Source organism: Bidens hawaiensis, unplaced genomic scaffold, assembly GCF_021521415.1.
Source record: "Bidens hawaiensis isolate Kalapana, Puna unplaced genomic scaffold, B.hawaiensis_p1.1 tig00011436_1, whole genome shotgun sequence".
NCBI classification, from domain to species: Eukaryota; Viridiplantae; Streptophyta; class Magnoliopsida; order Asterales; family Asteraceae; genus Bidens; species Bidens hawaiensis.
This window is the reverse complement of record NW_027491890.1, coordinates 763412-783299: the sequence shown is the minus strand read 5'-3', so window position 1 is coordinate 783299 and position 19888 is coordinate 763412. Positions and strand designations below refer to the sequence as shown.

General features: G+C 32.1%; 2 protein-coding genes across 2 annotated transcripts; one reads left to right on the top strand and one right to left on the bottom strand.

Annotated features, from left to right (window-relative positions):
- Positions 1-10767: 10767 nt before the first annotated feature.
- LOC143537941 (peroxidase N1-like) lies at positions 10768-12382 on the top strand (the record flags this gene model as incomplete). Its single annotated transcript, XM_077031604.1, has 3 exons — positions 10768-11250; positions 11330-11492; positions 11586-12382. Coding segments are annotated over 3 exons (1065 nt in total), but the record flags the coding sequence as incomplete, so codon positions are not given.
- A 5266-nt stretch (positions 12383-17648) lies between these two features.
- Positions 17649-18945, bottom strand: LOC143537899 (peroxidase N1-like). Its single transcript, XM_077031561.1, has 3 exons — positions 18480-18945; positions 18222-18384; positions 17649-18096 (listed from the first exon to the last, which is right to left on the bottom strand). Exons 1-3 carry the CDS (start codon positions 18867-18869, stop codon positions 17678-17680), a joined length of 972 nt encoding a protein of 323 aa, XP_076887676.1. The 5' UTR covers positions 18870-18945; the 3' UTR covers positions 17649-17677.
- Positions 18946-19888: the final 943 nt, after the last annotated feature.

Below are 19888 nucleotides of genomic sequence, written 5' to 3'. Positions count from 1 at the left end.
GACCAGACCCTAATAATATCTGTGATGTTAGGGACCAGACCCTAATAATATTTGTGATGTTAGGGACCAGACCCTAATAATATATGTGATGTTAGGGATCAGACCCTTATAATATCTGTGATGTTAGGGACCAGACCCTTATAATATCTGTGATGTTAGGGACCAGACCCTTATAATATCTGTGAGGTTATAGGGCGAAAGGCTCTTTAAAACGTATGATTATGTATGTAAAGAAAGTATGAAGGTAAGAATGAAAGTATATGCACTTATGTGTGTATGAAAGAAAGTTAAGAGGTTAAGTATGAAATGTAAGAAGGTATTGTATGATTATGTGATTAACTAGAACTCACTCAGCGTAGCTGACTTTTAGTATGCACGCAGGTGAGTAGAATGAGGCAGGTAGCTTGAGGAGGACACATGGCAGAGTTGGACGAAGCTGGCATCTGAAGATTTTGCTATGATTTTTTATTTTAAAAGACTATGTTTTGTTTTTAAATGACTATGAATGCTCGATAAGACAAGAATTATGGTTATGGAATGTAATGGTTTAAATGTTTTTAATGTTCTGCGAATGTTTTAATTAACTCTGATATTTAGAATTGCGTTTATGAGTAAATCCAACACGAAAGTAGGGCTACCGGTAACGGAGCCTTACACAAATGCATGAGAAGCTTCCATTTAGAAATCAAGCAATCTGGTGGCTCTAGAGAATGGGGGACAACCTGAGAGCGACACGTAGGATTTTATAGTAGACAATTATATAGATAGTTAGATATATATATATATATATATATATATATATATATATATATATATATATATAAAGAGAGAGAAAACTTAAATACTCATACAAATTTATTTTCAATAAAAAAATATTTTCTAATTTTGTTATATTTTGTTATTTTTCACGGTAAAATAATATAAATAAAATAAAAACTACGATGTAATGCACATACGTATTACTGTGCGATGTTGTTGTATTACAAGTGTAATATTATGTATTTTTATGTTCAATAGTGTCTAATTGCATACATTCAATATTTGTGTATTGTATATGTGTAGTAGTGTTGTATAGTGCATATGTGCATTAGTGTTTTATTACACATATGTACTAATGTGTATTCGATGTGTGCATTAGTCTATATTGCATATATACAATTGTGTGTATCAAATATGTGTAATAGTGTTGTATTCTATGCAATACAACATTATTGCATTTGAAGTATAGTTAACAATATATGTTATGAAAAGAAAGAAATGAGGGATTACGTTACTCAACTGAAATTACCCCATGAGAAGATTTTTAAAAGTTCTAAAATGACACTTTCTTACTTTACATATTTACCTTTGTTACTATTGTTGTTTTTACTATGTAATTTGTAGTATAATAGTGGGAATTAAATCTTGATATGGTTAACTTTAAGTTTTAACTACTTGTAAGTAACTTTGACTCTTCCTCATTCAACATGTTACCTTCACTAAATCTTACATTTGTATACTTGTGTACAAATTTGAACCTCACGGGCCCTAACCCTCTACATCATAAAATTCCATGTCACGTAATGCAATACACACTATTGCACATATGTACTACACCAACGAGGTTACCAACATGGGATTTTTTTTCTAACAATATCAGCATTTAAGAATATTGGAAAAAAATAAACTACAATTTTTTTGAAAACAAGTTAAAAATAATTCTTTAAAAGTTTTTTAAGTTTGATCTCATGACTTTTCGCATGAACGCCCTTAGATCTAGGATCCAGTGGTTAACATGGGTAGTTTCTAAAAATTGTATACTTTCCTATATACATGGTATAATGTCCTATTTAGGCGGCATGCTTTATTTAAAAGTCTTCTCGCACTTCTGACAAAACAATTACTTTTTATTTGAACCATCTTATATATATATATATACATATATATATATATATATATATATATATATATATTTAAGTACAAGAGAAAAATCAAATTATTGCAAGAAATAAAAGAAATTAATATGAGCCACTAGTTTTATTTTAGGTATTAAATATTTAAAAATAAATAAAAAAAGATGTAAATGCAACAATAAATATATCTAACTAATTTAACTATAATAATTAAAAAGATAAAAACACTACTTTAGTTTTATTTTTTATTTAAACATTCTTCATTTTATTCAACATAAATACAATTTATTCATATAATACTATTCTTTATATTAAAAAAAATAATTTTCACTCAATTTATTAGCATGTTTTTTAACACTAAATATCATAACATAATATGCATATTTTTTTCAATTGGTATGCCTAAAAAAATTATTGTCATAAATAATAATAAAAAATATTATACAAATGTGTCCATTAAACGTAAACAATAAATATATAACCTACACAAAGTTATATAAACTACACTTGTTTTGAGCGATAAAAACGTACAACATACAAAAAGCATACAACTTACATATGGAATTCGATATCAGCAATTATATAAACTACACAAAGATACACATATCCTACAAATGCGTAGGTTATATGTTTTTCGTATGCAGGTTATATGTTTTTTTATTCTTAGAACAAGTGTAAGTTATATGTTTTTTTGTAGGTTGTATATTTTTCATTGACATTTAATGCAAACATGTGTAAGATAGTTTTTTGTATTATTCATCACAATGTAACTACGTATTGATGGATATTGATATGTTGAGTTTTAATAAATTGGTTTTGAATAAAAAGAATTTAATGTATGAATAAATTGTATTTGTGTAAGATAAATTTTCGTGTGTAGGTTATATGTTTTTCGTGTGTAGGTTAAATGTTTTCATGTGCGTATGTATTTTATTGATGATGAATTTTGTGTGTAGGTTAAATGTTTTTCGTGTGTAGGCTATACGTTGTCTTATTCTTAGAACAAGTGTATATTATACGTTTTTGTGTAGGTTGTATGTTTTTTGTTAATATCTAACGCAAATACATGTAAAATAGTTTTTTTTGGTATTATTCATCATAATGTAAGTATGTGTTGATGGATATAAAGAAATTTTAATATATGAATAAATTATACTTGTGTAGGATAAAAATTTAAGAAACAAAAAGTAAGTTATAAAAATAAATGAGTTCTTAATATTTCCAAATTATAATAATTTAATTAGTTATGTTAATGAAATAGATAAGTATTATGGTTTATTAGTTATATTAATTGAAGAAAAAGAATAATTAATATTTTCTTTATTTAGCTTTAAGCATTTAATATTTAAAACAAAACTAGTGATCCATATTCATTTCTCACATTTCTTGTAATAATATCATTTCTCTTAAACCATCCCATATATATATATATATATAGGGGAATGATCAAGAGAGAACTCATATTTTGGGAGAGAACTAGAAAACTCCTAACACTAGGGTTATAATTGTAAATTTGGTTTTCCATTAGGTGTTAATAATCGGGTTTATTTGTGTGACCTTCCTCCATCAGATGGACTTTACCTAACAACCTACAAATTGTGAATCAACACATCTTGATGATTAGAACCCTAAATCATTGAATATCGATCTTCTATTTGTGCGTAATTACGCATATACAACCGTTAATCGTGTCTCCAACTTTGATTTCAACCATTGAACATGACAATTGAAGGTATATCTTTCTTATTCATGTGTATTTTTACTAATTTTCATTGTTTCCTTGTTAAATTGATCATATATTGCTTTATCTGAAGTTTTACAATCAATAATCGTACTGTAAGTTCAGAATTTGATGATTATAGGTCAAAAACGACTGAATTTGTTAATTCTATGTCAAAAACGGCAAGAATTTGATGATTATATGTAAAAACGGCTACTAATATAAGAAATAAACACAATTGGTTGGCTTCATGTGTTGATTTGATAGTTTAATTGATTAATCACAAATTAATAGATTATAAGGATATAGATGAATATTAAAACTGGGTAATAATGTGTCATACGGAGTACTGCATATGTGCAATACTGTTAGTACTACATATGTGTAATATTGTTAGTGTTACATACAAGTAATAATAAAAGAAAAAAGAAATACCATGATATGCATTATTGTATTGTTATATATGTGTAAAACATGGTATTACATATGTCTAATACAGAGTTTTGAGTATTGCATATGTGTATTACTATTATTGTTACATATTTGTAATAAATAAAAAAGAAATATCCTAACATATGCGAGACATTTGCAGACTTAATGTCAAATTATGACACTTCTACCATAATCCTATTGCAGTATGCTTGTCTTATAAAACAAAGTGGCATCTTGCTCCATGTAATGCATATACGTAATATAATGTTTTATGTACTACACATATGTAATATAATGGAGTATACATTATATTAACTAGGGATGTTCAATTACCGGGTTAGACCTGTGAACCTTGTTTACAAAAAACCGTGTAAAATAATCTGTATTAGAAACAAGTCTGGTTTCTGATTATGGTTTTCATCAACAATTGAGAAACGATATGGTTTGTGTATACACTTAGCGAACACAGGTACAGACATGTGAACACGTGAAAATCAATTGAATGATGTTCTTTATCTGCTACGATGAAGAGGTTAGATAGGAAAATAATCTAATTAACTACTGTCATATTTATTTTCATATTTACTTGAATGATGTCTTTACCAGCTATCATTTTACAATTGTTATACTAATTTTGATTTTTTTTTGGGCACTAGGCGGTTTCATGTTGGATTCTTATAGGATCAAGGCAACCTGTTGTAATCGGGTCAAGATATGTCCAGTTCATACTTAATCAAGATAGAGCAAGGCAACCGATCATGAAACCACAACTGCGAGAAGGTCCATATTGTGAAAGAAGCTGATGTTGCTGCAGTTGATGCCACTGTAACTAGGTCACCGTCCGATCATGTTGTCGACCATTATGTCATACAATCGGACCGCATTGTGATTTCATACCTTTTACATTGCGTATACGCATTACATTGTTACATATACTCGGTAAATGTGTATTACACGTGTGTTCATATTATACCTTAAAAACATTGTTATTAATGTCGATCTGTCGACTATTGAAACCTATATGAATGTAATACATGTGCGTATTTGAGTGTTATCCTTGTGTTTTAAACATTGCGTATGTGCGCTACACACATATGCAAACTCTAGTGTCATATGGTGTATTACTGTGTGATATATATAGTTTACGCATTGTTTTGATATATACATGGTCATACTGCAGTACGCATGTGCCACTCAGTTTTATACACATGTTACAGGCGTGTAGTCATATCTTTGTGTATGTGTTTATATACTGCGTACGATCTATTATATTTTTCTATCTACAAACACGTCACTTTACATATATACACAACTTTTTGAGTTTTATCTACATTTTTTAAACATCATGTGTACCCTGTATTCTAAAATCCTCGTCCAGCCTTATATGTTCGTGTTACACTTATACATTATATGATTTACATACATCGCTGAACATTCTATACATGTCTATTGTTTATACCTTACGCATATGCATAACGTACATGTAACGTTTAATCTGTTTTTAATTCAAGTAACAATACACCATTAATGCATAAAATGTTTAACGCGTGTGTCAATCACATCTTACTAGTTTAGGTCTTTAATATCCACACACTTGTATCAAACAAACATACATAATAACACATAACATACACATTCATCCATATCGATCAACCGTTTTAATTCAAGTGCATGTATCAAACAAACAAGCATTCATGTCAAACTGATTCGCATTATCATAAATTACCTAACGCCTTATGCTTTTACAAAACAGTTATTTATTTCATTCATAATGATCAACTATTAACCATCAAAACCCTTAAACATGACATTTTTAACCATTAACTTTTTTTAGTTTTTGCTTTCCAAATCTCTAGCATCTTACAACATATGCTTCTTGATAGTTTTGGCGAGCTATGTATTTCATCCGAAGAATATTGATTTGTTCAACCATCCTAACATCATCCGTGCTGAAATCAAAATCAACCTAGTTGCTTCCTTTATAACACCGCATGTGCTGCATCGTGAATATCCAACAAACCGTGACATTATCTGCCCATGGTAACTTCATTTTCCTTGGCCTTTCTGAACTCGCAGCTTCCACCTTCGGGTGTCCAACTGATTTATGTAATTGAAAATATGTTAGTTTGCGTAAACAAGTAAAAAAACAACCATTATAACAAACATATATGACGAAAATATGTATTACTAATTTATTACACATATGCATTGTTAATATGATTAGAAAATATGTTTTTACCTGAATTGACATATGTGTTGCCTGTTGTCCTCCCCTGTTTCCGTGTTGCCTGCTGTCCTCCCCGGTTTCATGCCCTGTTTCTGTGTTGCTTGTTGTCCTCCCCTGTTTCATGCCCTGTTTCCTTTCTTGCTCGCACGTTTTCTTGCATATTGTTTCAATAAAACAGTTGTGTTATTATGTTTGCTCACGTATACAATACGTGTACTATGTGTGTAGTGCGCATATGTAGTACATCTGTAGTGCATATGAGCAATACACCATAACAACATATATAAGTGTAATACATCTGTAATGCACATATGTAGTGCATCAATAATGCCAGTAATACATCTGTAATGCATATATATATATATATATATATATATATATATATATATATATATATATATATATATATATATACTGGACCATACTTGCATATGCATGTAATGCATCAATAATTTATGTAAGCCTAAAAGATGACATCATTTATGAAATTTGAACATTACAGCTGTTTACCTACTTTTTTTTTCTTATGATTTATGTTTGATTTCGCTGCATATTTGGACAAATTAGACGATTGAAACAACATTTCTGAAACAGATAATTATCATTCATTGATCACATATACTACATACTTATGTAATATAATTGATTCAAATATATGTAATCAGAATACTATATGTATGAAATGTATCAGTTTGTCTAACCATACTATCAATACTCCTATATTTGTCATTGTTTTCTGAAACGTCTTCACTTTCGTCGTTAGTAATTTTTCCACTGTTTTGCTATCAGTCTGGACATTATTATCTTTATTACGTATATGTATTATACCTAACAAACACTCGAACATTATCATCAAAGCTGAAGATTACCATTACTATGTTCAATAGTACATATGTGCACTATCAGTCTATAATTAACAATTCTATAGTGAAATACAACATTCATGTATTATATCTATGTAATATTCCATTAATAATGTAAATAATGGACTGATGTATGACACCACGTATACAAAACGCTCATAACTGGTACTTATGGACGTCTAATCGACACTGCGCATACGAACTGTTCAGATTTGGCGCAGTGTACACCTAATCGGCACCTATAACACACATAATCTACAATATATACACAAATCATTCAGAATAGACGCAATATATGCCAAATCAACACTTATTATGTAACTAATCGACACTATTGTTCTTCGATTAACAAGAAAAAGCAAAAACAGAGACGGTTGAATGCGATTTTAGTTTAATGCACCTAATTGATGTAGTAATGTATGAAATTGACTAGTATTATTGCTTACCTGATAGTGTTCATCGTTTTTCTGCTTGAATTCGTAGTCAATTGGACGAAACAGATGATCGATTGGAAGAATAAAAAAACCCTAGGATGATAGTCTGCTCGATGTTGAATGAATGAGAGAATAAAGACTGATTGTTTTTTTTTGTGTAATTCCAAGTTTACCCTTCTTCAATAAAAACCCCCCACCATTTTTTCTTTTTGTCCCCTTTTTATTTTTAGCCATTGATTTAGTAAAATCAATGGTTCTAATGGAGTTCTCTAGTTCTCTCTTTAAAATGAGTTCTCTCTTGATCCCACCCCTATATATATATATATATATATATATATATATATATATATATATAGGATCTCAGTATCATGAAAGAACTTTTTTGAAATTGAAAACTATGAGAACCATTTTGGACCACAAAAAACCCAAAAATAAAAAAAATCATAAAATAAAAAAAACAAATATCAAAAAAGTAAAAAAACCAAAATTCTTATTTTATCATTCCGAATTCATAAAAAAACTCAGTTTAGCTAAATTATATACACATATGTATAATATATACATATATGTACATTTACATTTTTTTGTACACATGTGTATAATTTAAGATAAATGATACTGTACATATGTTTATATAACGTAACTAAAGATTATATAAAATTATACATATGTGTATAATATGACGTTTTTTTATTTATTTTTTATTTTTTTAATGAACCGGAATGAAATATAAGAATTTTGATTTTTTTTACTTTTTTAAAATTTTTATTATTTTTTGTTTTGTGATTTTTTTAAATGTGTTTTTAGTGGCCCAAAATGGTTCTCAAAGTTCTCAATTTACAAAGAGTTCTCTTAGGATCCTTACCCTATATATATATATATATATATATATATATATATATATATATCAGGGTGAGGTTAAAATAAGAAGTGGAGTGTGTCTAAGAAGTGTAAGAAATAATCTGGTGCGTTAGATATGTTGATCTGATAGTGGATATGGAAAGTGTGTTTATTGCGCGGTGTGTTTTATTAGATTTAATGGTGAAAAAACACTTTTTAGGAAAAATTTACTTCTTATTATAACATTATTCTATATATATATATATATATATATATATATATATATATATATATATGGATTGATTTCTTTTGATAACCACTTTTAGTTTTAAGAACTAGAAAGAACTCAACGTAACAATTTTTTTTTGGAATTTTTTTTACACATGTGTAATACGTAAGTGTAAGTGATGTACAAAAAATTACGGTATTTTTTTACACACCGAATCGACCTTTTACACATGTGTAACTAACGTTTAAATTTGTGTAATTATAAAAAATACTTATTTTCTCTCATTTATTTTTTAATTAAATTTAATCTCAGCCACATATTTCATACCATTTAATTAAATATGTGGTTCAAAATTGAGTTTTTAAAGCTCTTAAAACTCACAATGGTTACCAAAATAATCCTCCTCATATATATATAACCGTTGATTAGATTGATCAATGATTTATATTGATTATGACAACGAGATTCAGTTAATGATTTTTTAATAGAAAAGGATTGTGTGGTAATTTTGAGTTTAAGCAGGCCCGTTTACGTTTCATATGTTTGTTTACTTCGGTTTGTGGTCCAATGGCCCAGAAGTTCTAATGCACCCGCCAATCACAGTTGCTTTCAACGTTATTATTATTACTCCCATACGTAAAGAAAGCAAATGATTTATGTTCGTATTTCTTCTTCTTCTCTTTTTTTAATTCTAAACTTTTGTAATAGGAAACCATCCCAAACTTTTGCAAACGTTGTCAAATAACCGTTACTAACATGAGCAAATCTATAGTAATTATCAATTAGTTATTTATTAACAAAATGATTTGGGTTGGTCTAATTTCTGTTGTTTAAAATTTTAAGCTCAAACAACAAAACTGAAAAACTAAAATCAAAATCAAAATCCAAGTTTTGGTTTAATTACGTTTTTAGCTAAAAATCGAACCCAAACAAAACCGTGCACATTCCTAATCAAGAGGGTACACTAGCTCTCAAGTTGCTAGAATTTGTAAGCTTGTTATATATAAAAGCCGGGTTATAAAGGAACCTTGCGATGACCATTGACTAAACAAGACGTAAATTATAATTTCAAATTTACAAAATTACCTTTATGTGAGTGGCACACAGGAAAGTGAACATAATTAATTAATATTGTAAAGTCAACAATTGAAAATAGGGTGAAAAACAAAATTACTGAACTGTAAAAGAAAAAAAAATTCTTTTATACTGAAACGAACAATCTGAGCAAACCTCATGGATAAAAACGATATTAACCCTTAACTCTTAAAATTATTGTTTTTTTAATATTGAAATTGGATAATGCTTGTCTCCATGGGCAATGATAGTGGGCACTTGCACTGCTTAATAAAAATATATTTAACAAGCTGTTAATTTGGCTAGATATACATAAACTTGTTTGAGATGCTTAACCCGTGAATCGACCCTTTATTCTTTCAGACAATATTAAAATTAGCCATCATGTATACACGTTTTTGACGGCTTCAACTAAACATATAATTGTATTTCTAATTTTTATTCTATAGCTTTTTGAGCTTCACATTACGTAACACAACGAATCCTGAGTTCCTGACATTCTCATTTTGGCCGGATGGTAAGCCGGTTAGGGTGTCAATATGAGATCAATCCTTATAGAAGTGTAACATATTTATCCATCCTAAAACAAAAAAAACTACGAATCCTCGCATGAACGCTTAGGTAGTTTTACAAGCAACTGTGTTTTGAATGCAACTATTTTCTTTATTAATAATTTTAGCGCTACCTAAACCAATATAAACATGCGTTAATTCTTTCACTGGATCGGTGTGTTCCTTCGACTTGGCTTGTTGTAGATAATGAAAGTCGACTTTTCAATTCATCATCTTTGATGCCTTTCAGATGACATACAATTTAAAAGAGTTTATATAAACAGTGATAGTTCGTTAATTTTGACTATTGAAACTGTCTTTAAAGTACAGCTGTGTCCGTGATTCATATAATCATATCCAACATGTTTTTAAAAGTTTCAAGTTTGTCTTTCTGCATGCTAGCTTCCTTGCACATGCATCATGTTGAGTTTGAATATGACTTCTTTTATAAACACAAATGGTTGGCATTAATTCATACATAATGATCCTATAAATACCTCCCTAACATGTCACAACATCACCATCTCATTTTCAAAAAAACACCTCTAACACTCTTTGTTATTCATTACTAATGATGGCAGTTAGCAAAACGGTTGCCTTATTGGTTCTCCTATTGGCCACACTGGCAACCTTGGCAATAGGCCAAGGCAATCGTGGTGGTGGCGGAGGCACTCGAGTTGGCTTCTATAGGTCCACCTGCCCCAGAGCCGAATCCATTGTTCAGTCAGCAGTTCAGTCTGTGGTCCGAACCAACCCAACAATAGCACCTGGTTTGTTAAGGATGTTCTTCCATGATTGCTTTGTTAATGGTTGTGATGCATCTATACTAATTAACAGAACATCAACCGAGAAGACAGCAGGGCCAAACTCTCTCTTGAGAGGCTTTGATGTTATTGATGCTGCCAAGTCCCAGCTTGAAACCACCTGCCCTGGAGTGGTCTCATGTGCGGATATTGTTGCCCTAGCTGCCCATGATTCTGTGGTCCTGGTAAGTGTTTGTACATTAACAAATTGTAGTTATACGCTAGGCCATCGTCTTCAATCATTTTTATTACATGTTCTTGTAGACCGGCGGGCGTAGTTGGCAGGTACCATTAGGACGTAGAGATGGTTTGGTTTCACAAGCATCGGATACTGCAAACTTGCCTGCCTTTAACGACCCTATCAGCGTACAAATTAGTAAATTTGCTGATAAAGGTCTAAGCACTCAAGATCTCGTTACTCTTGTGGGTAAGATGAACACAAAAATTGCACCTTATGTAACTACTACACAAAATGTTATTGCCTTATTTATTAACTAAATTGTTATATTTTGTTTACCAGGGGGACACACAATTGGAACAGCAGCTTGTGCATTATTCAGCTACAGGTTGTATAACTTTAACAATACCAATGGACCCGACCCTGATATAAACCAAGGATTCCTACCACAACTCCGAGCACTTTGCCCCAACGGTGGTGATGCATTAAGGCGTGTAGCCCTTGATACAGGAAGCAGTAATAGCTTCGGCAATTCATTCTATGAAAATGTGAGGAATGGGCGGGGGGTTATTGAATCTGATGCAAAACTATGGAGTGATCGGAGGACAAAGAGGTTTGTACAAAGGTTTTTGGGAGGAAGAGGGCAAACTGGATCGAGATTCAACGCAGAGTTTGGAAGAGCGATGGTAAAGATGGGTAATATTGATGTGAAAACAGGGAGACAAGGTGAAATTCGTAGCGTATGTACTGCAACCAACTAATGAGAATGTTGGTAAGTTGGTTGGCCGGTTTAACACAATTCAGAAGTTGTTAATAGAATGTACTTGCGTTGAAATATGTTGTGATTTGTTTTTTATATGAAATAAGATCAAAGATTGAATTGTTAATCGGGAATTGTTTTAAATATTTTAGATGATTTTCTTCAAGTGAAAGATATTCTTATTTTTCATGCTCATTATATTCGATATAACTAACCTTGATATATTTGGAAGTGGTTCCGGTAATTTGTGAGAAAATAGAAATTCCAAGACCTCAAGACAAGAGACTAAAGTGCTCTGGCATTAGAATATGGTCCATAGTGTCACGACCCGCTCAAATTCTAATTATTGGTTTCATAATCTAAACTTTCTAGGCCGATATAGACAAATCAAGGGTTGGTTGGAGTTATAGATCGCTCCACACAACATGGATCTGGTCCAAGTACAGAGAAATCATGAACACTCAAGGAGGACTGCCTAGTCTCTAGATATCTTCAGATCTTAATTGTTAAGAGATATTAGACTAGATTCATATACATAACAATATAGATGTGTCAAGCTTAGAACCATCTGGACCAACACTTTACCGGTAGATATGAATAGGACATGGCTAGTCTAATTTGCTCATTAATTCCACAACATACTTAAAAATCTTATATAGCAAAGCACTTGCAAGGACCTTTTAAAGCTTCTTTGTAAGTTCTCATTTACAATCAATACAAGCATACATGATTATTTATCATGTGTTCGACAACTCACTACTACGCATTTGGGTCAAAGGATTAACTTAGAATTGTTGAAATTGTAACTCAAACTTTACGGTATTATGGCTTTGTATGGAGTGTGCATGTGCAGTTTGTTATGTTAAACTTTGAAGTCTGAATAAGCAGTCGTTAGTCACCGGTTGTCCTGGTTTTATGCATAAGACTAGTAAGTCAGTTATTGTTATTTTCTATTAAGCAGCTTTGTGATTAATTCAGTTACATGTACGCGACAATTCTCTATTTTCTATTATTCAAACAATTATTTGTTTATTTACCTTGTTTTACATTCATTGCCTAGTTCGAAATACCAACATATTGGTGTCACAGCTTTGGTAATTCATATCTAGCCTTCATAATCCAATTATTATAAACCTGCTACATTCAATGGCTGATAAGTCTAGAGCCCCAACGACCCCACAAGTGATTCCAATAATCAAAGGTGAAGGATACGAATATTGGACTATAAGGATGAGGACCATTCTCAGATCTCAAGAACTGTGGGATCAATGTAAGGAAGCTGGGCTACGAGAGGAAAAGAAGAAAGATGCAAGAGCCATGGCCCTTATCCAACAAGGAGTTCATGATAATCTTTTCTGTCGCATAATAGCAGTCAATGCCGCTAAAGAAACACGAGATACTCTGTGTAGAGTTCCAAGGAGACTCTTAGGTGAATGAGGTAATACTCTAGGAGAGCATCCACAACAAGCTCCATCTCCGTAGGTCCGAATCAACGTGACGGGCGGCAAACTCGAGAAAAGCCAAGTCCACCATTGTGGAGAAAGGTCCTTTAGAAGAAAGTTTGCTCCTACAAACTTGAAACAAACTTTAAGTGCATATTCACTCTCTCTTTCTATCTCACATGCATATATATATACACACATTATATGTATATAACTTTAATAATTTTTTAATAGGTTTGTAGTGGTTTGTTGTTGTGGAAAAAAGTAAGGTTTTTGAGAAAAGTTTGGAATATGATGTGACGATGATGTGGTGGTTTGTGAAGGTTTGTTGTTGTGGATGCTCTAAGGACGGTCTGCTGGAGTTTGAAAAACTACAGATGAATGAATGAGAGATGATCGGTGACTATTTCTGCAGGGTGATGGGGATAGTGAGTCAACAGAGATCATATGGAAAGAGACCATAGAAGATCTGAAAGTGTTGGAGAAGATACTTAGGAGTTTAACTCCTAAGTTTGATTGTGTTGTGCCAACCATAGAAGTGGCCTATGATCTGTCTCTTCTCACTCATGTTAAGCTGATTGGATCTTTACACTGAAGAGGAAAGATTAAATTGCAGATCAGCAAATAAAACACCATAGAAGTTAGATGAACAAGCTTTACAAGTTGTTCAGAATGGGATACTGCAAGTGGCAGTAGAGGTTGTGGGAGGGGTTCATTCAAAGGTGGATGCATAAGACGAAGTCAAGACCGACCTAAGACCATCCGTAATGGCTCGATAACGCCGGCGCTTTGGAGCATAACGCCGGGGGCACACCGCCCCCCCTCGGCGTTTTGGGGTTTTTTTGAAGCGTTTTGTATATAATGTGAGATCTGGCTCAAAAATAAAAAAAACTATCCGTTGGGGGTGGGTGGTTACCGTTGAGAGTTGTGGAAGGGTTTCTGGAGATGGGTTACCGTTGACACCGACGGTGAGTAACTCTAGCAGCGGCTGCGGCAGAGGAGTTGGCGGTGGAAGGAGACCTTGTTTTCTGATTTGGCTTCGAGCTTGCGGCGGAGGAGAAGGCGGTGGAAGGAGACTTTGTTTTCTGATTTGGCTTCGAGCTTGCGGCGGAGGAGGAGGCGGCTGCCGCGTGAGTATTTGGTTTCTGATTTGGTTTTGGAATGAAATGGAAGAGTTTTGGTTGGTGTGTGTGTTCCCAGGAGGATGTTAACAAAAAGAAATATTGGGTTGTTGTCTTGGTGGGTGTTGAGTTGGTGTCTTGGTGGTTAACGAAAACCCGATCGAATGTCAATTTTGTTTTTGTTTCGATATCGTAACAAACGTGTCAGAGACCGATCGAATGCCAATTTTGCTTCTGTTTTGTTTTGTTTTGTTTTGTTTTTGTTTCGGTCCTGCAATGAAACCGATTGAGTTGAATAGAATCACCATCTTGACGCTCAGTTGAAACCGATTGTTTTTATTTATGAGTTTAATGTATTTTTTTAATTTTAATGTACTTTTTAATTTTATATTTAATTATTTAAATGAATTATTATTTAAAAAAAACAAATAATATTAATAGTGACTGGGTGTCACGTGACGCATAATGCCTGGTGGTGGGGCTTTATGACTGCATCATGTTTTATAAAAAACCATAACTCTGACTATGCGACACGTGGCGCATAATACCTGAAACACGGGCTTTATAACCACTCATGTTCTAAGGGTACTCAATGCTGTAATTGTAACAGATTTGGCCATTCCAAGACATACATGATATAATCATCCCAAAGTCAACCACTATGACAAATATACCTCTACCTTCAAATAAACTCTTTTTAGCAAAAAAATAAATAAATAAATAAAATGGCGGACGATGTGGTGGTGGTGGTGGTGGCGGCAACAGTCGGCGGCGATGGTGGTGGCGGTGGTGGTCAGGTGATAGCGTCGAGAAAATAAAATAAAAGAGGAATGAAATGGTTTTAATGGAATAACATTTTTTGTGTAATCGTTGATTTCATATTTCCATTGCATTGACTAACCAAACAACATTTTTTTCATTCCCTCACAATAATCCATTTCATTTAACATTTTATTCATGCATACCAAACGTTACCTCGGTTTCTTGACCGATCCAAAACCAAAAATCCAAAACAAAAAAACCGAACCGAGACAAAGACCATCGGTTTGATTTTACGTATTTGTAAAAACCGGACTTTACGGTTCAGTGTTGGTTTTGCATTTAATTAAAAAAACAAAATAAGGAAGCGAATCGGACCGAATTTCTATATTTGTGTTTTTTGATATTAATAATCTATAAGACTTTTAATAAATGAGTAACTCAAATATTTTTGGATAATAATAAATTAGTTACTAATTAATAAAATTATTTATACTTAAATTCAATATTTTCGGCCAACTTTTTTTTTTGGCCTAAAGTTTTCAAGCTTAGATGGCAAAAATCGAAAAACTGTAACCAAAATGAAAATCGAAAAACAAACGGTTTCAAAAATTCAAAAACAAACGGTTTCAAAAATACAAATACGAAGTTCTGGTTTTTGGTTTGGTTTTAGTCCAATCCCGACCCAAAATGAACCATGCACAACGCTAACGATACCTAAAGATATATATAAAGCTAAATTTTGAAGTATACATAGCTAGGAATAAGTTAAACATTTTAATGCCAAATATATCCATGAAGAGTATACTTGGTCGACATGCTTAATTAACCAACGACTAATTGAAAGGAAAGATTCATGTGATTGTTTCAATTTTCAAAGGTAAGACACGGTCTAAACTCAAACGTCAAACACTCTTACTCCATATAGAAAGTATTTGTTTAATTTGTATATATATGGTGAACTCAACCAACTAATTAATCAAAGAGAAAACATATTATTATTATTATTATTATTATTATTATTATTATTATTATTATTCAATCACTATTGTTTACATATACAAGTTAACTGTTTTCAATTATTTTAATTTTTTTAGCCAGATGACTAGATGAGCATATAAATATTAAACTAGATTTTATCCCTGGTATTATGGGGTTGTTTTATTTTGTTTCTAATATTTATTTATTTTTTGAATTTTTATTTTTTTATTGTATGAAAGTTTATAATATAGTTATGGTTTGATAATAAATGGTTTCACAAATAAATGAGATGCTATAACCCGGTTTAAAAGCTATATGAGTTTGATGAGACCCAAGACCTGCTTATGTTTTTTACTATAAAATTGGTTTTTTAATTATAATTAATATATATCTTTTTTTAAATAAATCAGATATTAATTTTAATATATCCATACTTTATAGGATTTTTATATCAAACATTTGGTGAGATTAGTTTTTAATTTAATGAGATATAATAACCAGTTTAAAAAATATCTGGGTTTGATAAGACCCATACCCGTGAATTCGGGTCAAATGCATGAGAAGCCTCTATTTAAAAATAAAACAAATCTGGTGACTCCAAAAAAGGGGGGAGTGACCACATCGCGACACATAAGATTTTTATGTTTTCATTTATATATATTATAGATAGATAGATTCACAACTAATTTATACGTACAAATAGTGGTATTCTTGTAATGAATATAAATTTAGTGAATTGAGTATTGATGATAGCTACTTTGACTATTGTTTTAATTTCTATTACTATACTTAAAAATAGTATAAAAAGTTATTGCGCAACTTAGTTTATTTATTGTAACAAACTAACAACATATTAATTAATTGTAACAACAAATTGAAAATATGAGTTAATGTTTCACAATTAAGGTTTGTCAAGGTTTTTTTTTTTTAGAAAAATTGTAGGTTTTTGAGAAAAGTTTGGAATATTGTGTGGCTATTATATGGCGGTTTATGAATGTTTGTTGTTATGAATAATCTTATAAATCTTAAGATGATTGTCGTTGAGATTCTACAATATTTCTATGGACTCCAAACGCCTGAACTTAAATCATCCTAAATTCCTAATACTATACTATTACTAAAATTATAATTAATATAAAATATCAAATTTGATTTAGGAGGAATAAAATACTACACTTGGTGGACATGCTAATTAATTAACATTTGACGTTAATTAAGCTGATAATAACAACGCTGCATTGCATGGTATACGTTGAGCAATAGTAATGTTGAATGAATACTTGAATTAATTTAATACTATGATCATTTCTTTAATATTGATAACAAAATAAATATCAACAATTGATAATAACTTTCTTGATACTTAAAACATCAATTGGTAGCAGTACAGAGGCTTCGGATTTGGCCTTGAGTTCCAGTTTTAAGCTCAATGTTACCCATCTTCACCATGGACCTTCCGAACTCCACGTCGAATCTCAACCCGAGAAGCCCTCTAATCCCCAGGAACCGTTGTACGAACCTTTGTGTTGTTGGATCACTCCATAGCTTTGCATCAGACTCAAGAACTCCCCTTCCGTTCCTCAAGTTTGAAAAGTATGAGTTGTCGAAGCGGTTGACGCTGCCCGTGTCTAAGCCCACACGCACGGTCCCATCCCCGCCGTTCGGGCAAAGTGATCGAAGCTGGGGAAGGAATGCCGGGTTGATATCCGGGTCGGGTTGGTTGGTGCCGTTGAAGTTGTATAGCCTATAACTGAATGTTGCACAGCCTGCTGTTCCTATTGTGTGACCACCTGAAAAACAAACACAAATTTATTAGTTACATCATCAGTTAATATAGTTTAGTTGTTATGATCAATGATATATTTTAATTCTTTCTTTTAATTAGCTAGCTAGGTAACTTTAATTTAGTACTTACCAACAAGTGTAACAAGATCTTGAGTGTTTAATCCTTTGTCCGCAAACTTACTGATTTGGACACTAATTGGATCATTAAAGGCGGGTAAATTTGCGGTATCAGATACTTGTGAAACCAATCCATCTCGACGTCCTAATGGCACTTCCCATCTCGGTCCACCACTCTGAATCATATATACCCATAAACAGGTTTAAGTAACAAATTATTAAGCAAGATGCATAATGCAAAAAATAAAATAAAATAAATTTAGTGAATTACCAGGACTACAGAATCACGGGCAGCAAGTGCAAGAATGTCGGCACAAGAGACGACCCCTGGACAAGCAGCTTCAAGCTGTGACTTTGCCGCATCAATAACTTCAAAGCCTCTCAAGGGGACATTAGGCACCGCAGTCTTTTCTGATGACGGACCGTCGATTAGAATGGATGCATCGCAGCCATTGACAAAGCAGTCATGGAAGAACATCCTCAGTATTCCTGGTGCGATTCTTGGGTTTGATCTGACACCGGACTGAACCGCAGACTGGACTATGGACTCGACCCTTGGACAGGTGGTTCGGTAGAAGCCAACGCGGGTGCCTTGGCCTAGTGCCAAGGAGGTGAGTGTGGCTAGCAAGAAAAATAGCAAGATAGGCGTTTTATCATTCATGGCTATATAATATCAGAAATTATATATATTGCTTTATGTATGATTGATCTATAAGCTGGCTAAATACGTAATGCGTTGATGAGGATAGTAGGCATGCACAACAAGGGTACTTATAGTCATATTGGAGGCCAACCATATACGCGTATAGAGATATATAGTCAAAAGTGTAGGAAAAGTCAACAAGTTCAAACATGCATGGTGGTGCAACGAAGGCATCAAAAGTGTAAGCAAGTTTCAAAATATTATCACATGATATATGCTGGGTGGGTTCCAACTCACCTAGAGTAATTTATTGGATGTACTTAATTAACAAAGAAAGAAATATATGTAAGATACATACATCCTAATTACGTATCAACTATATATATATTTATCACAAAGTAGAATATGTGAATGATAGTAGCTAGCATCTTCACTACAGCCATAGGTTGAATATTACAAACGCAATATTAATTTATATCGGTAGCCTAATATTACAAAAGATCGAGTTACATATGAATCAATAAGTGTTGATATTACAAATGAGTTACACGTGAATCAGTAAGTGTTAATATTTCCTAGTAAGTGTTTATACTATTGGTGATATACATACTATTGGTGATATACATTCAGGGCCGTCTTCAAAAATTCCTTAAATTTTATGGGCCCAGGGCTTGTAAAAAAGTTGGGTCTTTAAATATATATACTCAATAATCCCCATATAATTTAAATAATCGTGATAATAGTACACAATATAAAAGTATTATAACAAAATAATTTAATTTAGTTACTTAAATGGATCGTGAACCTCACATCATTTTTGAAAGTAAAGCTCTTGATCAGTTCCTTTTAATCCATACTCTCTACTATATCGTTCTTAATAGCAATAACGATTTAAATGGCTAATGGTAAAATTATGAGCTAGATGGGAAAACGGTTCAGGTCGATCACAAAACAAAAGTACGATACAATAAACAAAAAGAAAACGCAAATAGTTAATCAACATCGGAAAAATAAGTAAATATGTTGGGCAAAGCATG

Coding starts and splice junctions, on each gene's coding strand:
- LOC143537899 (XM_077031561.1), bottom strand. CDS start 18,869: ATGAATGATAAAACGCCTATCTTGCTATTTTTCTTGCTAGCCACACTC. Junction 18,385..18,479: donor CCCGTGATTCTGTAGTCCTG/GTAATTCACTAA, acceptor TATATGATTCAG/AGTGGTGGACCGAGATGGGA. Junction 18,097..18,221: donor AGATCTTGTTACACTTGTTG/GTAAGTACTAAA, acceptor TTTGTTTTTCAG/GTGGTCACACAATAGGAACA.